The sequence below is a fragment of the Sciurus carolinensis genome, chromosome 5, assembly GCF_902686445.1.
Source record: "Sciurus carolinensis chromosome 5, mSciCar1.2, whole genome shotgun sequence".
Taxonomy (NCBI): domain Eukaryota; kingdom Metazoa; phylum Chordata; class Mammalia; order Rodentia; family Sciuridae; genus Sciurus; species Sciurus carolinensis.
The window spans coordinates 165763665-165785393 of record NC_062217.1 but is presented as its reverse complement, the minus strand read 5'-3'; the positions used below and the strand labels follow the sequence as shown (position 1 = coordinate 165785393).

At 35.2% G+C, this 21729-nt stretch overlaps 1 protein-coding gene across 5 annotated transcripts in view; it reads right to left on the bottom strand.

The window, feature by feature from the left end:
* Inpp5f (inositol polyphosphate-5-phosphatase F) overlaps window positions 1–21729 on the bottom strand; it is an 82280-nt gene that overhangs the window by 10504 nt on the left and 50047 nt on the right. For 4 of the 5 annotated variants that reach the window (XM_047551913.1, XM_047551910.1, XM_047551911.1 and 1 more), the window contains 9 exons: window positions 19810–20008; window positions 19106–19285; window positions 17724–17791; window positions 11941–12065; window positions 11136–11213; window positions 9827–9947; window positions 8543–8671; window positions 6493–6610; window positions 4750–4948 (listed from right to left, as the gene is read on the bottom strand). In XM_047551913.1, coding sequence (XP_047407869.1) covers window positions 4750–4948; window positions 6493–6610; window positions 8543–8671; window positions 9827–9947; window positions 11136–11213; window positions 11941–12065; window positions 17724–17791; window positions 19106–19285; window positions 19810–20008 — 1217 coding nt within the window. Of the gene's footprint in view, window positions 1–4749; window positions 4949–6492; window positions 6611–8542; window positions 8672–9826; window positions 9948–11135; window positions 11214–11940; window positions 12066–17723; window positions 17792–19105; window positions 19286–19809; window positions 20009–21729 lie in introns of those variants that run through there. The other variant, XR_007108655.1, reaches the window with a different exon arrangement.

Here is a 21729-nt window from a genome sequence, read left to right as displayed (position 1 = left end):
GTAGTATCAAAAAGAATGATATCAGTAAGATATATTACAGAGGTATTAATAAGGAATTCTTTATTTTGTGTACTGGGAATTGAACCCAGAGGCACTTAAGCACTGATCCACATCCCCAGTCCTTTTTATCTGTTTTATTTTGAGAGAGGGTCTTGCTAAATTGCTGAAGCTGGCTTTGAACTTGCAATCTTCCTGCTTCAGCCTCTTTAGCCGCTGGGATTACAAGCATGTGCCACTGTGCCCAGCATAGGCGTTCTTAATTTTTTAATCAAGATGGACATTTTAACTGTTAACTTTGAAGAGACAAATGGACACATGAAACCCACTGGAGAGTAACCTACCTTCAAGGAAATTGTAGTAATAATCTGAAAGAGGTAATGGGTCTACAAATGAAAAAGTACCATCTTATGGGGGGCAGGAAGGCAGAAAAGAACACTGAAAATAAGTCAGACGCTGGTAGTTTCTGCTCTACTCCATCCTAAGCCAAATCCCAAACCTAAGCCCCAAATTCTCCTGGGCCTCCAAAAGGGGCTCATGTTGGCAAAAGCCACACAGTGATTTAGTGCCTTCCATTAAAAAGAAATATCAAGACTTCTGGTAGGCAGACCCTGTCCTCCTATCCTAGCCAATAAGCTAAAACATGATCTGAGAAGCCACCAGATCCAAAGTATCGGCCCATCCACCTCATCCTATCCCAAAGCTTCAAAAAAAGCAGTTTCCAGGAAAACAGTAACAACAGGAACCCACAAAGACCCAAAAACCTGACATGCGGCCAGTGCTTCAACCATTATGAGACACAACCAGTCTTACATAGTCAGCCTTAGAGGAGATACTTCTGGAGAGTCTCAAACTTTAGCTGCAGTGCCTTGAAAATCAACATATCATTCCCTCAGACACTGATGTTGTCCTGGTTAGCAATGGGACTCCCCTCACACCTCTGCCTTAGACATGAGGCAGCTTCTTCTCTGGATCAAAAAGCTAACAAATAGAACCATCAGGCACTGACTGCATGTTAGTGGAGAAAATACAAACTTTCACAGTAAGACAGGGAAGGAAGCACCTCAGCAGATGATTCTTGGGTTGATAGGAGATCCAGAATCTTTCAGTATTCCAAAGGTCAAAGAGTTACCAATGACTCTGATACGGATGGGTCTATTCTGTACACGAGAAGATGAGAATGAGGATGGCAGTAGAGGCTTTGGCAAATTAAAAAGGCAAAGGATACTCTTGCAATCACTTGATAACCAACCATCTAAGAAAAATTTAGAGACCAAATACATCATGTAATAACATCTGAGGAAGAGAAGGGTATGTGAGGACAAAGTGGAACCTAGTAAGGAGACTCAGCAAGAGGCCCACACCTGAATATGCCCTAAAACAAAAGAATGAAAGAGTAAAACAAGAAGAAAAATATAACTAAAAGGCCAATTCAACAAAAAGCTCAGCCTAAGACCATAGTGACCCAGTTACAAGCATGAAGTATCCTATGGCTTAATGAGTAGAGAGAGATCACTATTCCCCTGGCTGTAACTGCCAGACACAGAAGTCCTACAAACAAGGCAGCAGTAAGGACAGAATAAATGTGGTGGTGCATGCCTGTAATCCCAGAGGCTCAGGAGGCTGAGGCAGGAGGATTGCAAGTTCAAAGCCAGCCTCAGCAAAAGCAAGGCACTAAGCAACTCAGTAAGACCCTGTCTCTAAATAAAATACAAACTAGGGCTGGGGACATGGCTCAGTGGTCTAGTACCCCTGAATTTAATCCCTGGTACCCAAAAAGAAACAACAACAACAAAAAAAATGAACTTAAAGACTGCCTTGTCTATCATGAAATGTAAAACTATATGGAAACATACATTGATGGGGGTAGTACCACTTTCAAAAAACCTGATAAATGCATTAAATTTGTGTGTTTCACCTTAATTTGCAGTGAAAGAAGATTGGGCTCTATTTTGGAGGAAATGACTCCCCATCTGTATAGCCTAAATACAGTAAAAAGGAAAGGAAAAGGATACTGTGACCCTTGCTATCTACCCTTTGTTATCAGTAACAAGCTTTTCTTCAACACCAGGAGCTTTAATCAAAGATGAGCAGAAGACAATTACTAGTTCCCTGTTATCAGAAAGCCAAATTTTATTGCAGGACTAAAGGGGAATGAGGAGCATAACTATATGCATTGGAAAGGGGTCAAAGTTAAAAATTAGGAAAAAAAAAAGTATTTCATATCATATTAAAGAAGAAATGCAACACAATTGTATTCCTAAGGGATAAATATTTGAAAGCTGAGAATTCAAGAGATTTTTAAACTCTAATTATGCAACAGTGACTTTTTTAAAGACCTGAGCCAACAAGACAATTCTTATTTCACCATTATTTTCATGATTCCAGTTGTTACAAGTTATCAGTATTTTCATGAACCTTCCAAAAGGCTTCTAAGGACTTTTTTTTTCCTTAGTTTTTTTGCGGTACTGGGGATCGAACTCAGGGCCTTGTGCTTGCAAGGCAAGCACTCTACCAGCTGAGCTATCTCCCCAGCCCATCTAATGACTCTTAATAAAGCACTGTTATCCAAATTTTGTTGCAAGCTTCATTTAAATAACATAGTTATACATACTTTACATTTTTAATACTCCTTACAGGATACCAACTTTCTACAAGATTTATAGAATTTGGATAAGGTAATTCAGTCATAGTATTTATTTAGGATTCATAAAGCCCTGGGTTTGATCACAAGCACCAACACACACACACACAAAAGTAATTAAGTGATTACAGGATTGGAAATCAAATTAGATGTACATGACCCTATAAAATAGTAGCCATTATGAAATAAACCTCTTGGGCTAGGGATGTAGCTCAGCAGTAGAGTGCTTCCTTAGAGTTCACAAGGCCCTGAGTTCAATCCCCAGCACCACCAAAAAAAAAAAAAAAAAAAAAAGGAAGAGGAGGAGAAATAAACCTTTTGATTTTCCCCAATTTCAACTATCCCAAAATAGAAACAAAAATACTTTAATTTTTTTTAAGTTGTTGATGGACCTTTATTTTTATTTATTTATATGTGGTGCTGAGAATCAAACTCAGTGCCTCACATATGCCAGGCAAGGGCCCTACAACTGAGCCACAACCACAGCCCAAGAAAATACTTTAAATAAGATTGACACCTTTAAAAAAATTGAAGTACACGGTTAAAACTCAAGCAAAATGCAAATGTGATGCCTGCAGTATTTCTTTTTTTAAAATATTTATTTTAGTTGTTAGTGGATCTTTTATTTTATTTATTTATTTATACATGGTGCTGAGGATTGAACCCAGGGCCTCACGCATGCCAGGCAAGTGCTCTACCACCAAGCCACAACTCCAGCCCCATGCATGCAGTATTTCTGAGTGAGAATTAAAAATACTATTTTTTCTGTGCTGCATTAAACTAGATCGCTCCTTTTTAGAAAAACAACTTAAGTACATGAATCAAAATATGTTAAACAAGCCAAGCATGGTGGTGCATGCCTGTAATCCCAGCAACTTGGAGGCTGAGGCAGGAAGACTGCAAGTTCAAAGCCATCCTCAGCAACTTGAGGAGGTCCCGTCTTAAAATAAAAAAAAATTTTTAAAAAAGAGGCTAGGGATGTGGTTCAGTGGCTATTACAGTAGGTTCAATCCCTATTACAAAAAAATAAAAATGTGTGTGTGTGTGTTTTTAAAATTTATTTTTGGTACCAAGATATACACACACACACACACACATATATATAATTTTATTTTGTTTTGTTTTTTAACAAATGGCTTAAAAGAACACAAATTCTTTGCTGAGGCATGTGAGGAAAACCTCATCTCACTTTAAAGGTACACAAATTCTATCCATATATACAGTACTTATTATCAAAATGAAATCTTCTATAAGGTTAAAGTCATGGAAGGTTTGTCTATGAAGTCAATGTCACTTATATAGATATAAATACTATCTTCATTTGATTATATTTTCAAGCATATTTTAATGTCCCTTTTATTAAAAATACATGAAATGTGTAAGATAAAATCTTGAATGTTTTATTCTCAGAGGTTGGCCTAAAATTTCCTAAAATGTTTCTGATTTATAATATTGAAGATTATCATTTTAGATTTCAGTCTAAAAGCAAGCATTCAATTTGGTAGATCAATTTAGAGTCTGCTATTCAAGATATTTTGAAGAACCACTTGAAACTGGATGCTTTTTGTTTAAAAAATGTCAAGTATTAGTTGGCCTATTTATTTTATGAAAGGCTAGGACCACTTTGCATTCGATAAAAATAAAACGCATCGCTTGTATTTTGTTGCACTCACTTATGTGCATGGATACAATAAACTTAAGACTCTGGAGATGGCGAGGGAGAACCCACACTGTCAGCTGCAGGCTGCAGTTGGCCAACATCAATTTTTTTAAAATATTTTTTTAGTTGCAATCAACCTTTATTTGTTTATATGTGATGCTGAGAATCGAACCCAGTGCCTCACATGTGCCAGGCAAGACCTCTGCCACTGAGTCACAACCCCAGTCTGGCCAATATCAATTTTTAAAAATCAAATTTGTATTAAAATATTTCCTTTCATTACTGAGTTTTTTAGCACCCCCTTAATTTTGCATTTTAGTACCTTAGCACCATCCTGTACTAAAAATTGCCATGCACCATGCATCCATGCCCACAGCTAGCATTAATTGTGACAACTTACCAATATCAGGTCAAGGAGGTTACTCACCAGGACACCATTTCAACTCACCTGGGGTCACAATCAATGAGGGCCCAGCCCCCGTGGAACTTCTCATCATCAGGCAGTAGTAACTTCATGTAACTTTGTAAGAGCTGACTAATTAGTTCCTGGTGGCTTCTCTGATTTTCTTTATGCAAAGCTTCATGCTCTTTCTCCTTAGTAAATATGGAATAAAGATCTTCTGTCACTGGAATGCCTTGCATCAAATCTAGGGTGGAAGTGTTAATATCTTTTATCATCTTTGTTTATTAAAATATGCTTTTAAAAACAAAGAGAATATAAGACCTAAAACTCTAGGAAGAACACATAAACATAAATCTTTATAACCTTTGCCTAGGCAAGAATTTTTAGATATGGCACCAAAATCATAAGTAACAAAAGAAAAATATGACAATCATCAAAATTAAAAACTTTTTGTTTCAAAGGGCATTATCATGAAAGTGAAAAAGAACTCATTTATCTGGTAAATCTGTATACCCAATATATAAAAAACTCCTATGACTTGATACTAAAAAAAAAAATTTTAAACGTGGTGAAAGATTAGTATAGACAAACTTCAGGACTTCCTCCTGAAGGGGCATGCTGCTGAAGCATTAATAAATCATTACAATTCCATTCACTATGAAGAAATGTGGGACAGTGAGCCCTGAGATAGCTTCTGGGAAAGAATCACTGGCCCTACAAACAGAAACAAGAAATCAGAACTGCTACTGGCCTCTATCTCTAAACCTTGAAGAAAACCAGCTTCAGAATCAGGATAAAGCTGGTGGGATGAACGGCTGAATTAAAAGGAGGACAGAAACTGGGTTCTCAATGACATAACTGAGTTGCTAGATCAACCACTAGATGCAAAGGTATCTTTTTCTCCCCTAGAATAAACTGTTAAAAATCAGATTCTCAAGTCATAGCATGTACCACCCCCACTCCCATCTCTGGGAAATGAATCAAATTTCTTTATACCAGATTTCTCTAATTCCTAACTGACTACTGTTTAGGCCACCCTGGTATTTCATGTGTGCTAAAAAAAAAATCAAGTTAAGAAAAGAGAGGAGGGGGTTAAAAAGATTCTCATTCAATTCAAGATGTTGCATTCAATTCTAATCCAGAACATACTGCATGTACCCTAATCCTTAATTTTCCTTTAAAAATCCTCATTTTTAATCCCTAATTTTATGAAAATTAAAGATATGTCAATATAATGCATATACTTTATTGTACAATCTACCTCCCCATTTCCTCTTCTACGTATTGATGAGTTGGTTAGGATGCTCTCCAAATATGGCACTCTAGTAACTTGTTGAGCCATGTTTATGGAAGAAGATGTGTATTTGTCCACAAGAAGAACATAAGACAAATGCTTTATGGGAAAACAAAACTATCTGGTTACACCACTCAGCCTTGAGTAATGGGAAAATAAACAGAATATGCAGTTTTCAGTTGTTGAGGTTTTAAGGCAACTTATTACACACTCCAGGAGCTTCAACTCTGCCTTATGTTACAGGAGTAGCAAACTGACATATATGTATGAAAACAGATAGTTTCTTTTGTTGCTCCAGCCAAAAATATCTGTCAAATTTTAAATATTATAAAAATTTGAATTTGATTTATTTATGTTCAATATAGAAACACAAGTATATTACAAAACATGATTTACGTTAATGAAGTTGGTTTATGTAAAATTTTAGTCACACAATAAAATGAGGAAAGAAAATAATAAATCTTGAGGGGAAAAAAAGCAGTTATATTCCTTACCTATAACAGCTTGCCTATAAGCATCCTTAAACCGATTAAGGTAGTACCTATTGGCTGAATTAACTCCATCTTTCATAACTCCTGCTAATTTCCTTTCTCCAGTTCTTGTAAAGTCACCCTGTCAAAGAAAGATATTTTGACAATTTATTCAGATATAAGAATATTCTCAAAATCAATTTTAGACTTTCATTTCAAGACTAGATTGCTAAAGACTTCTATAATTTCCAAATCATAACTTTGATAATTTTCAAATAGTGCAGTTAAATTATTTATCAGTATTTGACTGATTCAAGGATATCAAATAATTAAATATGCTATTTATGGCACCAAGTTTTCAGTTAGATGGTACTGTAGGGTAAAGTCCTCCTTGGTAATTTGTAGAATTTCTAGAATTTATAGGTCAAAATCAATAATATAACAAATGTTGCCAGGCATGGTGGCACACACCTGTAATCCCACCGGCTTAGGAGGCTGAGGCAGGAGGATCACAAGTTCAAAGCCAGCCTCAGCAATGGTGAAGTGCTAAGCAACTCAGTGAGACCCTGTCTCTAAATAAAATATAAAATAGGGTTGGGGATGTAGCTCAGTGGTCAAGTGCCCCTGAGTTCAGTCCTTAATACCAAAACAAAACAATAGATTTTCAAGCTTCAAACTGGTATAATATTCAAAAGCCAAATTTCTGATATTGGAAAATGTGGACAGTTCCCTAGAATTTACTATAACAGGATTTAACCAGTGTGTGCATATATGTAGAAGAGTAGAAAGGAAGACCAGGGGTTTCCATTGTTCACTGGCATGTACAAAAATCCAAAAAAGATTTAGACTTCTCTTGTTTCTCTTGTTTTTCACAACAAACATGGCAGAGTAGGTCCACAAAGAGACAGTAACTTACACTTAAGGCAAGAAAGATATATTCTCTTTCTTTCCCCATTCCAATTCCAATATTTCTAGCCAAGATGAAACAGGCCTTGTCGTCAAACTGACAATTTAAGAAGACCATGCTCCCAGTTAGTCCATTCTTGGGGAATACTTGTATAGCAACAAATAGGTATTACAGAAGACAGAGGCATAAACATGAATCCCAAAGAATTTTAAAATCAAAGTGTTTGGGGGGCAGGGAAGCAGTATTATCCTTTAAACAATAAAATATATAAGAACTTCTAAAGCTAAAGTTTCTCTCAATTATTAAAAAGTTTTTATATTTATCATTCATCCAAAAAGGTGTTTGTTAAGCCCTTGATAGTACAATTTGTTAAAAGAAATATCCTGAGATGAACTATTACCTTGAAGGAAAATTAACATAAACCTAATTTAACTAATTTGACTACTTCCTATTGCCCACAAAGGACAGCATTTGGTTCCCAGAGACTATATTTACACTTAAAATTCTAAGAAGACTAACTATGTAGGATCATCAAAAGACATTTAACAATAGAAAATAATAAAGTACTTCTCCAGCACTTATTTTGTATCAAGGACTGTTCTAAGTCCTTACAAGCATCAAGTCTATAATTCCATGATGACCTTTTGCAATATGCCTAGACTCACTGCAAATGAGACAGCAGCTAAGTGACTTATCCAAGGTTACAGAGCTAGTAAGAGGTAGGCTTGGGATTCAAACTCAGCAAAGACAAAGTATAATATAGAGACCAAATCCTGCCAGTAGATATGCTTTGTTTTATCTGTACACAGTTTTAAAATCCATTCACATAAAATTCCAGATTTCTAGACTCCCTTGAAAAACAAAGATATGGCAACAGAGGACCTCCTAAGGCAACAGTGAACTGGCCCCCTCCAGAAACAGCACATGCTCTCCTCAGTCTACCTCTCTCTCCGATCTGATGGTAATCTGCTAGAGTCACATTACCTGGCAGCTCCAGCAATGTGAATGAATGCCCTCTGCCTTAGTCAAACATTCCAGAAAGGAATAAACTACACAGACCTATCATCTGCAGTCTAGACACCTTTCTCTCAAAAACAAAATTGATTTTAAATCACAGTCTAACTTGTGTCCCACAGAACAATCCGTATGCTTGCTGCACATACTTACCTTCAGAGCAGCTGTCCCAGCGTACTGTCTGCTAATGGAGTCACCATTGTTAGCCCACATTATCTGGTAGATTCGATTACATTTTACAGGTAATGGTTGCTCCGGGAGCATCACACCTAATTTCTTCAACTAAAACGAACACATTGTTAGATTGAAAACCATAGCATAAAATGAGTACTGTTAGAAAAAGGAAACATACTGACATACATTTTAAAAATGTTTTCTGACATTTTAAAATAAAACACTGTTAAAAGACAGATATGAATTACTATAGTTGAATAAATATAAGGAAATAATGTTTTATTATAATTTGGGGGAGGGGGCAGGGTTTATCTGGAATTTGAATCAGGGACCTCCTCTTGCATTTGTTATAATTTTTAATGTATAGTCTCACGCTATTATATTTTAAATTCTTTGTTTTAAATTTGCCTATGAAGTAAAACTATCAGAAAAGCACAAAGGAACAATAATATTAACAGTAGCAGAGTAGTGAGTGCCCAATAAATGTGAATTCTACTCTAGGGATGGGGTTCCAAGTTTTTTCACATGAGGTTATCTCATTTACTCATCATAACAAACCTATACATCAATACTTTCATTAAAAGATGATAAGACTCAGGTTTGAGAGGTTTACGTTCTACGGTGGAGTCAAAACCTTAGCATGTGATACAACAGATTCAGAAGCCTGGCTGTTCAAGCACTACATAAGAGAAAAAGGTTCAGTGACAAGGTTGTATCAGGAAAAACAAAACACAAAAATCTAGAAACCATGCTGGGTATTTTCATTTTGGGAATTATTTACTTATCGCAGTACTGGGGATGAACCCAGGGCCTCACACATGCTGGCCTCTGAACTGAGTTCCTCCTTCCTCAGCCTTCTGAGTAGTTGGGGTTACAGGTATATACCAGCATACCTGGCTCACTTTGGGGATTTAATTTTCAAATTCATTCACTTTGGGAATTTGTAATACAGGGACTTATTTGGCTGTTGGAGGGCTAAAAGTTCTAAAAAGGAACACTGAGGTAAGAAAGATGATGGAAAACAATGAAAGAAACAGCTGCCACCCCATAGGGCTAGGAATAGAAGGGTAGCCACTTTATACAACTTATTTCTTGGCAAGTTTGTGGTTTTCAGGTTTTATGCAAGAGTGATGTTTGTATTTTATAAATGTTCCCTAGAACATCTGGAATTTGGAAAAAAAAGATTTCACGGCTTATTTACACATGAAAAAGATAACACTTAAAGATGATTATTTAGAATGAAATGAATAGACTCCAAATTACCTGCTGTTCCATGACCACTCGTGCGATGGCAGCTTGGACCACATTGGTACGATCCAGACAGTCCATGCAATTAACTCGAAAAATCCCTTCTTGTTTACATATTACCCCAGCTTGATCAACCCTTTTCAGAAACAGTATAGGACTATTTTACAATTTGAAATACTTTAACACATTTTACAAAAAACATGATTTTTTTTTTTGGTGGAGGGTACTGGGTATTGAATTCAGGGACACTTGATCACTGAGCCCCATCCCCAGCCCTATTTTGTATTTTATTTAGAGACAGGGTCTCACTGAGTTGCTTAGCACCTCACTTTTGCTAAGGCTGGCTTTGAACTTGCAATCTTCCTGCCTCAGTCTCCTGAGCCATTGGGACTACAGGCTCAAAAAACACAATTCTTTAAAGTATAACAATAACAGAGCAGCGCTAGTTAGCAATGTTCTTGGAATATCATTATGTGTGCCAGGATATTGAGTCTTTTGTAGACAGTATTGTTAATATACACAATAGGTTTGAAGTGACAAAATTATCCCCATTTTAGATAACAGCAAAACTGAAGTGATTTTTCCTCAAGTCCTATAACTACTAGGCAGAGCAGAGAGCACTTGTAACACCATCTCCTTCCTCCCCTTTTGATTCAAGTAGAAATGCATCTACACTATCTGAAACAGACTAACCTACTTTATCGCCTAGTGAGGAGTCATGCAGCACGTCTTGTTCCTCAATTTCTCTAGCCACATGTTTAGTCTTAAAATCAAATCAAATGTTCTTTCCTGTCCTTTAAACCAATTTTTTTTTTCTTCCTACATCCACCTTGGGTAGACTGAGAATAATTTTCCTTCTCTGTTAATTTTGAAGTACCTGAAAATTCAGTAACTTTAAATCTTCTCTCCCATGGTAGAGATGATGAGAAAGAGAAAATGTGTACCACAGAGCATGAAAAGGAATAAATGGATGTCCTTCAAGAACAGTACAGAGCATTTTACTTCATTTTGCCCAACCACCTGACATCTGTTCCCTGTTCAAAGTTAACACTGCCTACTGATCAACAATATTGTCTTGAAAAGAACAGAAATTGGGAAGCAAAATAAACAAAACAAAAATGCTTTCTCATCATGCTGCTATTATTTTAAAGTTTAGTTGTACTAGACAAATGATTTCACATGACCAAGAATTTGTCTAGTACAATACCTTTTTTGTGTGTGTGTGGTGCTGGGGATTGAACTCAGGGCCTTGTGCATACTAGGCAAGCACTCTCCCACTGAGCTATATCCCTAGCGCCAGAATACCTTCTTATAAAATACCTACCAACACCATTTCATGTCAAGAATAATGTCATAAATGGCATCTGTTAGGGTTTGAACATTCTCAAACTTCATTCCTCGACTAAAATCCATGGCAAAAGAAAGAAAATAAAAACAAAATTAGGATATGATATTTTATCTTGGAAAAATTAAAGCAATATGTATATGTGTTACTACTCAATCTATTACATAGCTAATTCTATCACTGTTTATAACTAATCTGCATTATGAAAGAAAGCACATCTAAAGAAAACACTGAAACATATTACACATTTCAGAAGCTTCCTTCACCACCAAATCTCCAATATCTAGGAAAATTAACCCAGGTTAGAGTCAGGAATATGGTGAAACAAAAATAAAACAAAACCCCAAAACAACAGAACAAAAACAAAAACACCTTGCTTTCAGAATACACAAATTAAAGACAATTTCAACAAGATGCACCAATTGCTGTTTTCCAGAGCAGATTCTAGTAAAGTTAGTTCATAGTGTAACTAACAGAGTATGACAAGATTAAGTAAGAAAGCTCTGTTATTTCTGCTAGTTGCTAGGCTAGACCCAAGCAGAAAGGAAATGCTCTTCAACTGGTGTGATCAAAGCAAAAATAGAACTCTTAATTCTGTTATTTTAGAACAATTAACTGAGAATTTTTAGCCAAAATAAGGTCTATATGAAAATCAAAACAAATGATATTCTTTGCTTAGCAGAAATTTTTCTTCCTAGTAATGAGAAGAGAAACTAAGTCCTTGTGTTAGCATCTATGAGTACCACTGTAACTGCTGAAAACTGAGCTCAGGAAGGTGTCTTACCAATGCTCATGGAAGTCAAAGGAAACATAAGTGAGCTGTGAGTTGTTGAAGAGCAGCACTTGTTTCAAGTAAGCATCCCCAATAACCTTCTCTCTTCCTGCCTGGTCTACCAAGTTAATAATAACCTGTGAGAGTGAATAAAAAGAAAAAAGCTATAATTAATTATGTAGAATCATAATGTGATTTTTTCATTTTTTAGTTGTCAATGGACTTTTATTTTACTTATGTATATGTAGTGCTGAGAACTGAACACAGTACAACACACATGCTAGGCAAGCGCTCCACCACTGAGCTACAACCCCAGCCCACATATGATTTCTTAAAAATTTTTTTGATTTTATTTGTTCTAATTAGTTGTACAAGACAATAGAATGCATTTATACATTTTGATAGCTCATACATAAATAGAGTGTAATCTCTCATTTTTCTGATTATACATATTGCAGGATCACACTGGTCATGCAGTCATACATATACATGAAGTAATAATGTCTGTCTGTCTCTACTATCATTCAAATGTGATTTTTAATGATTTATTTGAAATTGTTTTGGAATTATTCCACAACCATGCCTAGAAATTAATCCACTCAAACATTAATTTTTCCTATGAAATTAAAATTCCATTTGTTATATAAATTTGGGTTTATGAGAACTAAATCAATGACATTAATAGCTTTTCTATAAATTTGCAATAGCCAATTAGAATGCACAAGGAAAACATGGTCCAATATTTATAACAGCAAGTATTTTAAATGTCTAGAGTAATTTTAAAAGAAATAAATAAAACCAACATACTGAACATTATAAAACTGCTGAAAAACCAGAAATTTAAAAGGTTAAATGGATATCTATAAAGGGTGCAATAAAAATTATTGTACAGAAAAAAAAACTGCTGAAATATATAAAAGAAAATCTGAATAAATGGAGATATGTACTATGTTGCTGAATGGCAAGATTCAGCATTATAAAATTGTCAAGTCTCCCCAAGTTAATCTGTATACTCAATAATCTCAATAAAAATCTGACCAGGATCATTTTATGGACATGAAAAGTTAATTCTAAAGTTCATTGGGAAGAGTAAATATATGGAAAAAGTTTGGAAACTAATAATAAAGAGGACTTTGCCCCACTGGAGAGCAAAATATGTTCTATATAGCAATTTAAACTGTGAAACTGGAGTAGAAATAGGTAAGTGACTCAACAGAACAGTGCTGAAGGCCCAAAGATCTAAGTCCATTGAGAAATCTAAGATACACTAACCATACCACTATAGCAAATATGGACTATTCTATCAATGGTATTGGAATAACTGTCTATCCCCAATGGTATTAGACAATTATCCCAATGCCACCAGGATATATGGGGGGGGGGGCTTACATTAGCTCTCCGCATCTCATTAATTATAGATAAAATAAATTCTAGACACATTCTAATCGAAAATTTTTTTTGAGAAAAACAATTTAGATGAATGTTTCCAAAGGTTTCCCATATGTTTCATAGGTTAGGACATGACTTTTCAAGCACAACATAAAAAGCAGAGGGCGTAAAGAAAAATACGGACGGGTGTAATAAAATTTTTAAACCTGTGTGCCACTGACAGTACACGCAAAAGACGGAAAAAAAAAAAAAAAAGACTACCCAGGAGAATATGCCAGCAACATGAAAACCAAAAATATATAAAGAATGCAATAAATCCAATAAGAAACCATTGGATAAATTTTTAAAAAAGACTATATAAAGAGCCAATAAATGTGAGGTTACAGTCTTGTTAATAAATAAATGCAAACAGAAAATGAGTTTTTACCTACATGTAGGCAAATATGAATACTGAATACAGAAAGCATTGGTGAATGTTGGGAAATGGACACCAGTTTCCATTGTTCCTGGGAGTGTGAACTGGGTGTGTGCTCTTTTTGGGGAACAACAAAGTGGTAGGTCAAATTTAAATACACATACTGTCTGATCTAGCAATTTTATTTCCAGAAATTTATTCTACAAAACACACAAGAATTCCAAAATATATAGAAGATGTTTTCTGGAGACTTTTTATAATAACAAAAATAACTAGTAAAACAACTAGTATATTCTAAAGGTCTACCAATCGATAAATGGTTAACTAGTAGCCATAAGATCTTAAGTGAAAACAGATGCAGAACAGTATGCATGGTATGGCTCTCTTTCTGACTTAAGTTTTGAAATGTGGATAGGCATGTTTTAAGGTATTTTCTAATGCAAATGACAAACCACTGACTCAAATCAAATCTCCGGGACAAGTTTGGAAGTAGCACGGTTCCAGAATGGCTAAATTCAGAGGTTCCCAGTACCACCAAGGACACTGGTTCTTTCTACCTTTCCCCTCCCCACCCCGAGTACTGGGATTTGAACCGAGAGTACTTTACTACTGAGCTACACCCCCAAATTTTTTATTTTGAGACAGGGCCTTGCTAAATTCATGAGGCTGGTCTCTGACCCTCTGGAATAGCTTGGATTAAAGATGTGCACCACCAGGTCTGGAATTCTTCCACCTTTTTTATTTTATCATTCTTTCCATCTTTTTTATCCTACCAATATATCAGTTAAGACTCTGGCTAGTTTCTTCACAGTCTTGAGATAGCTGCAGCAGTTCCACATCAAATCCTGCCACAACCAGGATTGGTTCCTGTATCTCTTTTTATTAAAGCAGGAAATCTTTCCCCAGCAGCCTCCCAGGGGACTTCTCTCACATCATACTTCATTGGTCAAATCACCAATGAACACAGAGCCCCATGCCTAAGTTAATCACTAGCAAGAGTAATGGTGCCACCACAAGTGAGTCAAGCCAACCAAGGGCCCCATCACCCTGGAAAGTAATCACCCAGGAAAAGAAGGCAGATAAGCCAACACTGTTGGGGTACTATTAGAAATCAGAATATGTCTGCTCAATACAGACATCTATAAAATTGATGTGAAAGTCAAAAGGGAGCAGGGATAAGTGTGCGTTATTTTTTCTGCGTACATACATACCTCGGTATTGCTTCATTTTTATGTTTTACATTTAAAATGTGTTCTATTCTTTGTAATGCTACTTATAATTACAAAAATCACTAAAAATGAACTTACATTGTAAGAAGTGCAGGTACAGAAAAGGCCAAATCCTTTTTGACCACAACACAATCCCACAGCCCTCCTTGAAGATAACTCCTCTATCAGTTGGATATGTCCTTTCAGCTCACATAATTGCTTTTTTGTATACATGTGCATGCCATATATGTGTGTGGATAGGTGAACAAGAACTACATATATGTAACCAACATAATTTTGTTCTGTTGGATTTTTAAAATAACATACCACGTGCTATTAATAGGTTTTTCTCTTGTTGCTCCACAATGTGATTTTAAGATCTTTCCATCTTAGTATATGTAGATCTACCACATTCATTTGAAGCAAAATTTATATGTGCTGTATTTTATCACTGTCCTCCTGATGAATAACTGTTTTTTTATGCTTCGAAGCATGTTTTTGTATGTCTCCTGGATTGAATATGTCTCACTCAAAATTTAAATTTTTCCTATTCAAGTTTCATTTGCTCTACATTCTTGCCAAAACTTGGTATTTCCCATCTTTTTTATTTTAGCCATTATGGTATGTGAGTCATGATTTTAATTTGCATTCCTCTGATGATTAATGAAGTAGAACATCTTTTCATGTATTTTGACTTCTTATATATTCTTTTGTATGAACAATCTACTTGACGCTTTGGTTCAACTTTCATTTGGGTTGTACATCTTTTTAAAAATATTTTTAGTTGTAGATGGACACAATATCTTATTTATTTTTATGCGGTCCGGAGGATCTAATCCAGTGTCTCACGTGTCCTAGGCAAGCGCTCTATCATTGAGTCACAACCCTAGCTCCTACACATCTTTTTAAATAAATTTATAAGAGCTTTTTTTTTTTTTTGTGTGTGTGTGTGTGTGTGTGTGTGTGTGGTGCTAGGGATCTGAACTCAAGCCTTGTGCTTGTGCAGCAAGCACTCTACCAACTAAGCTATATCCCCAGGCCCCTTTATAAGAGCTTTTAAACATATAAGAGACCTTTGTCTTATATGTGCAATGAAAAATCTTAAACATCTTCTCCCACTTTGTGAATTTTCTTTTCATTCTCTAATGGTCACTTTTAATGAACAGAAGTTATTTCAATAAAGTCAAATTTATCAACTGTTAAAATTATTAAAATAATTTAGGACTTAAAAAACTAATCATAAAGTTTTAACAAATGACACATAACATATATAATAGTATTTTCACATTTATAAGTTAATAAAGTTGAATAATGAATTATGGTTTTAATAAACATGAATTTAAAGTCAAAGTCAAATCTATTAATTTTTCATATGGTTGTTTTTTAAAAAATAACTATTTCCTTATGTGTATTACCCCTTATTAAACAGTTAATAAAATATATGCTATACAATTGTATACTGAAAACATGAGAAGACAATGGCTAGTGCTCTTTAAAGTTCTATTTTAGACCCAAAAGTCAGATGTTCTATATTGCCTTCTAAAAGATTTATTTTTTAACCTTTCACATTTAGATCCATAATCTATTGCAAATTCATTTTTATATAAGGTATGTAGGACACAAAAAGAAAAATTACTCTGTTAAACAGTATGTTTTAATTAATAACACCATTGGAAATGTGCCAAAATTGTGCTTCTGCTAATGATATGTGAGCGTTCTCTAAAACTCAAATGCCTTCATCTTGTATTATCATGTTCCTAATTTTTTTCTACTATGAGAATTCCTTCCTGAGACTTTGAGAATACGTGAAATTTACATATTAATTTGGGAAGAACTGAAATCTATTCAGAATTGAGCCTTCCCTTCCAGGAGTATGATATTTTCTCTCCATTTACATTAGATTTTCTTTTGTGTTCTTCCACAATTTTTTTCTTTTCCACATACATTTTATCTTTTTGTATGATTACTATATTTTAGATTATTTCTTCCTATTTTATTTATTATTACTGTAAGATAAATGCATCCCATGGCATTACACATTCAGAGTGGTCTCACCACTAGTAGATGACAACATTGCTATTATATATTAATCATATTAAAATTATTGAACTTGTATTTTACTTAAAAGCTTTCAATTGATTTTGGATTACATGATTACATTCCTACATGTGAGTGTATGAATACTTATGAAAGGTTATTGGAGAAAAAAAGATACTGAAAAATGCATATCAAATTGCTATCTCTAGTAGATAATAAGAGGTAACAGAGTAACTGAGAGATGACTTTCATTTCTTAGTCTAGATACTTCTTGGACTATTAATAATTAACTGATAGCAGCTTCATCTATCTTATCCAAACACAGTCTAAAGTAACTGACTGGAGTCAACGTGGTGGCACACACCTATAATCCCAGCGACTCCAGAGGCTGTGGCAGGAGGATCACAAATTTAAGCTCAGTCTCAGCAACTTAGTGAGACCCTAAGCAACTTAATGAAATCCTGTCTCAAAATTTTAAAAAAATAAAAATTTTTAAAGGGGTGGGGATATAGCTCAGTAGTAGGGCACCCTTGGGTTCAATCCCCAATACTGCAAAAATAAAGTAGTTGACTCAATAAAGATTTTTTAAAAATATTCTTAGCTTATACATGTATTTTAACTTCATGACAATTGCTGCTTTGTTTAATTATGAATAGTAAACCATACTTCCATGAAATTTAAAGAAATAGAAACACAGTCAATTCTACAAATAAAGGAACATTTTACTACTACATATCAAAGCCCACCTGTTTTTTGTAAATTTTCAGTTGTTCTTCGAAATGGGCACAGAAATAGGCAACAGTTTCCTTTTCACCTACAAAGAAGTGATACAAAATCTATTTTTCCTTCCCATGTTTAAGACAAATTACTGTCTATTCCATCTTTATTCTTACTTTTAAATAATTTATTAACAACTCAAACATAAGATTGTCTACCCATCATTTTAAAATAAAACGCTAAGTCAAAGATCTGTGATTGTTTTTTCCGATTAGACTAAACTAAAACACCTGAAAGTGCCAACTGTAAGATTATGACATTTAGTATTTATATATCCAACCTATTTCTCACAAAAGGTTTCATGTGACTTATAATTTTTAAAAAATCACTCTAATACAATGATAAAAACTGAGGTTTTACTGAATTCTCACAAAGAACAAAAATTAAGGCTTTTTTGGTTTTGTTTTTTTGTGGTGCTGGGAATTGAACCCAGGGCACCTTGTGCATGCGAGGCAAGCACTCTACCAACTGAGCCACATCCCCAGCCCACAAATTAAGTTTTGAGAAAAAAAATACTATAAGAAAAAATTTAAAGAAACCTCATTTAGTAATCTAATTAGATAAAAATGACTTAGCTACTGCAATGCTGCAGTTAAAATACTGGAAGAAAATGAAATCCTCAATAAAAAATACATTTGAGTAAAGTTATCTCATTGATTTTTGGTAGATTTCAACTATTAAGCTATTTCCTGCCTCTACAAATATTGACTACATATACCCTTTTTTCAAAGTTAAACATTCAAAAAAGCATTCTTAGATGAAACAGCAAATTAAAATCTGTGAAATAAGCTATATTTGCTTTACTGTTGTAGAAACCTTTTCATTTATTTATTTGTTTGGTTGGTTGGTTGGTTATTTTTGTGGTACTGGGAATTGAACCCAGGGGCACTTTACCACTGAGCTACATCCCCAGCCCTTTTTATTTTTTATTCTGAGACAAGGTCTCACTGAGTTGCTCAATCGGTCTCAAACTTGCCATCCTCCTGCCTCAGCCTCCCAAATAGCTGGGATAACAGGCATGCACCACAGCACCCAGTTTGGAAAAACTTCTTAATGTTAAATAAATGACTTAGTTAACTATTACTATCCTGTGATTATTCTATCACTTTCTACTATATTTCACAGTAAGATAATTTGTTTTTGTTTTTGTTTTTGCAGTGCTGGGGATCAAACACAGACTTTGTACATGTTAGGCAAGTACTTTACCACCAAGCCACATCCCCAGTCCTAAGAGTTATCATTTTGAAGGAAGTATCTTGCAAAGTAAATCTAAACCTATCAAGTATCTAATCTGTAAAAAATTATTCCCTCTGAAATCATCATTTGCAAACCAAATAATTGACATGCTTACTTTTGTCCAGCCGAGGTCTTGGATTATATCGATACCCAACCTGGCTCCAAAAGACAGGTACAGAGCCTCGTGTTTGAATAAATGACAGGGTATGATTATGAACATGAATTAACTGCTCAGTCTCCACATAATTTGCAACATTTCCATTTTTGTCCACTCCTCTTCGTTTATAGCGCATTCCTGAATGAAAATTAAAACAAAAAATGGTAACATTTTAAAAACTTTTAGTCTGACTAAATGATGCTTCCTAATCAAATGTATGTCTTCCAGGAAAAATCAACTTACCCCAAATCATAACTGTATGCATTATAGTTTTTAAAAGCTGAATCTAAACTAGCTCCTCTAAACTGAAAGAGAAGGGTTCCCCCAAAGACACTAGCACTTAGGAAGAATTTACCACTGGGGTACAGGCTGTCAGTTAGAATGCTAATATTTAAAAGCATATCCCAAGTAGACTTCCTTCTCTTCTGTATATACAAATCTCCTTTTCTACCTCATTTTGCTAACTCTCCTCTAATCAATCCTCCTCAAAAATTAGTTCCTACTTACATCTTACTATTACTTACTTACTATTTAGAGTCACCAAGCACTTTGAAGCCAACTGTGCTTCCAAATTCATGACTGTCATCAGCATTTCAACATATCTGCAGATTTTCCATTCTTCTTTGGATCTGATTTGTATGCATTCATAGCCCTCTACTCACCTGCTCTGTGCCTACTCCGTCGTGAAATGAGAGCCACTAGAAATCGTGGGTGAATGTCATCTACACAGGTGGACTCCTGAGGGGGGGTCTCTGGGCTGCTTTTCTCATCATCAGATGATTCATTATAATTAACCACAAGTTCTTCAATCTGCACAAAACCTTGGATAATGGGAATAATCCAAAAGTCCACATCTGGTGCCTGAAAACAAAATGAACAACACATTATTTATCTTCTGTATAGCACTGCTGCTTTCTTAAAGGCTAACAAGAGTCAGCACATACTTGTCAGCTTATTATAAGCAGAAACCTTCCATTCTTCACCCATATTTCTGCTTATTGAACACTAATGGAGGAAAGAAAGAAAAGAGGACCTTTCCTTTTCTTTGAAGTGTTCATTCAAAAGGAACTGAGAGGGAATGTAGCACAGGAGCCAGACTTCATGGGTACAAATTCAGGCTCCACCACTCACAAATCTGCAGAAGGAAATCACCCTCACTGTGCCTTAACGTCCTCCTCCATGATAGGAATAACTAATACTTCATAAGGTTATTGTGAAAGTTAAGTGAATTATATATGTAAAGTGTTTAACACAGTGCCTGCCATAGAGTATTTCACAAATGTAACTATTGTGATTATCCCTCTTGGTACAGAAAATAAGGCTTAAAAATCGATTTTTATTTTTCCTTATTTTTTGGAGAGGGTCTCACTATGTTGCTCAAGCTGATCTCAAACTCCTTTACTGACACAATCCTGCTACCTCAGTCTCATAAGCAGCTGGGGCTATGGGTATGTACCACAACATCCGTATCCTTAAAATTTTATTTTCAACTCCCAAATGCATTAAGGTTTTAATAAAATACAGTCAACTCTGATCATATTATTATAAAACATATAGGTCCAACTTATTTTCCAGTGTAGAAAAATGCTTCACCAAGCTAAAGTCCAAACAGTAAATGAACAACCACCAAAAAAGCCCTTTTTTCCCTCATCATAAGTGCTAGGGATTGAACTCAGACCTCACACATGCTAGCATGCTAGGCAAGCACTCTACTACTGAGCTACAGCCCCAGCCTTATATGTCTTGCTTTAAAATGTCATCCAACATAATTAGAGTATTGATTAGAGATTTCCTATTTTCTTTCAGAATAAGAATAGTCAGACTTCTCAACTGACAACATGCAGAGAATAAAATAAGGCTCCAGAGCCGAAATTGTGGCTCAGTGGTAGAGCACTTGCCTAGCATGCATGAGGTGCTGGATTTGATCCTCAGCACCACATAAAAACAAATAAAAAAAGGTATTGTGTTCATCTACAACACCAACAAAAAAGGCTCCCGAAAGCTATGCTTAGTTCTATGCTCTCTCTCATCTTCCTAACTGGACCCAGCCTCAACCTCAGCATCAGTTTCAAATCCACCTTTTTCTATAACCAGGCACTCCAGGTTCCATCTCACAGTTTTGTTTTGTTGCTTTGTTTTGTTTTGTTTTAGGGAGCCTCCAGAGAAGATTTCAGGAAGACAGAGGTGAAACAGTGAGGTGACAGGTCTACCTGTATTCATTATTCTTATCACCATTTTCACTATTTGTGTGTTTATTCTAGCAATAAATGCAAGACTCTTGACAGGAACAGAGAAATGTATGTTGCCAAATGTCACTTAAATTCCAAGTATCAGTTTTAAGTGGTAATGTAAAAGTTTTTTGAAAAAACTCAGCAAAATGTAACTCAATATTGTCCGCATACACTTCAAGTACTCATTGTACTCCTGTCACTGGGTTTTGGTGGTCATAGTTTAATCAGCTTCATAAATAGAGGTGAGAACAATCTCATACTTCATTCTCAATAGAGGCATGATAGACACCTTTCTCAAGACACCACTAGATAAAGTGAAATCATTTATTCAAACACACTAATGGAAAGAAA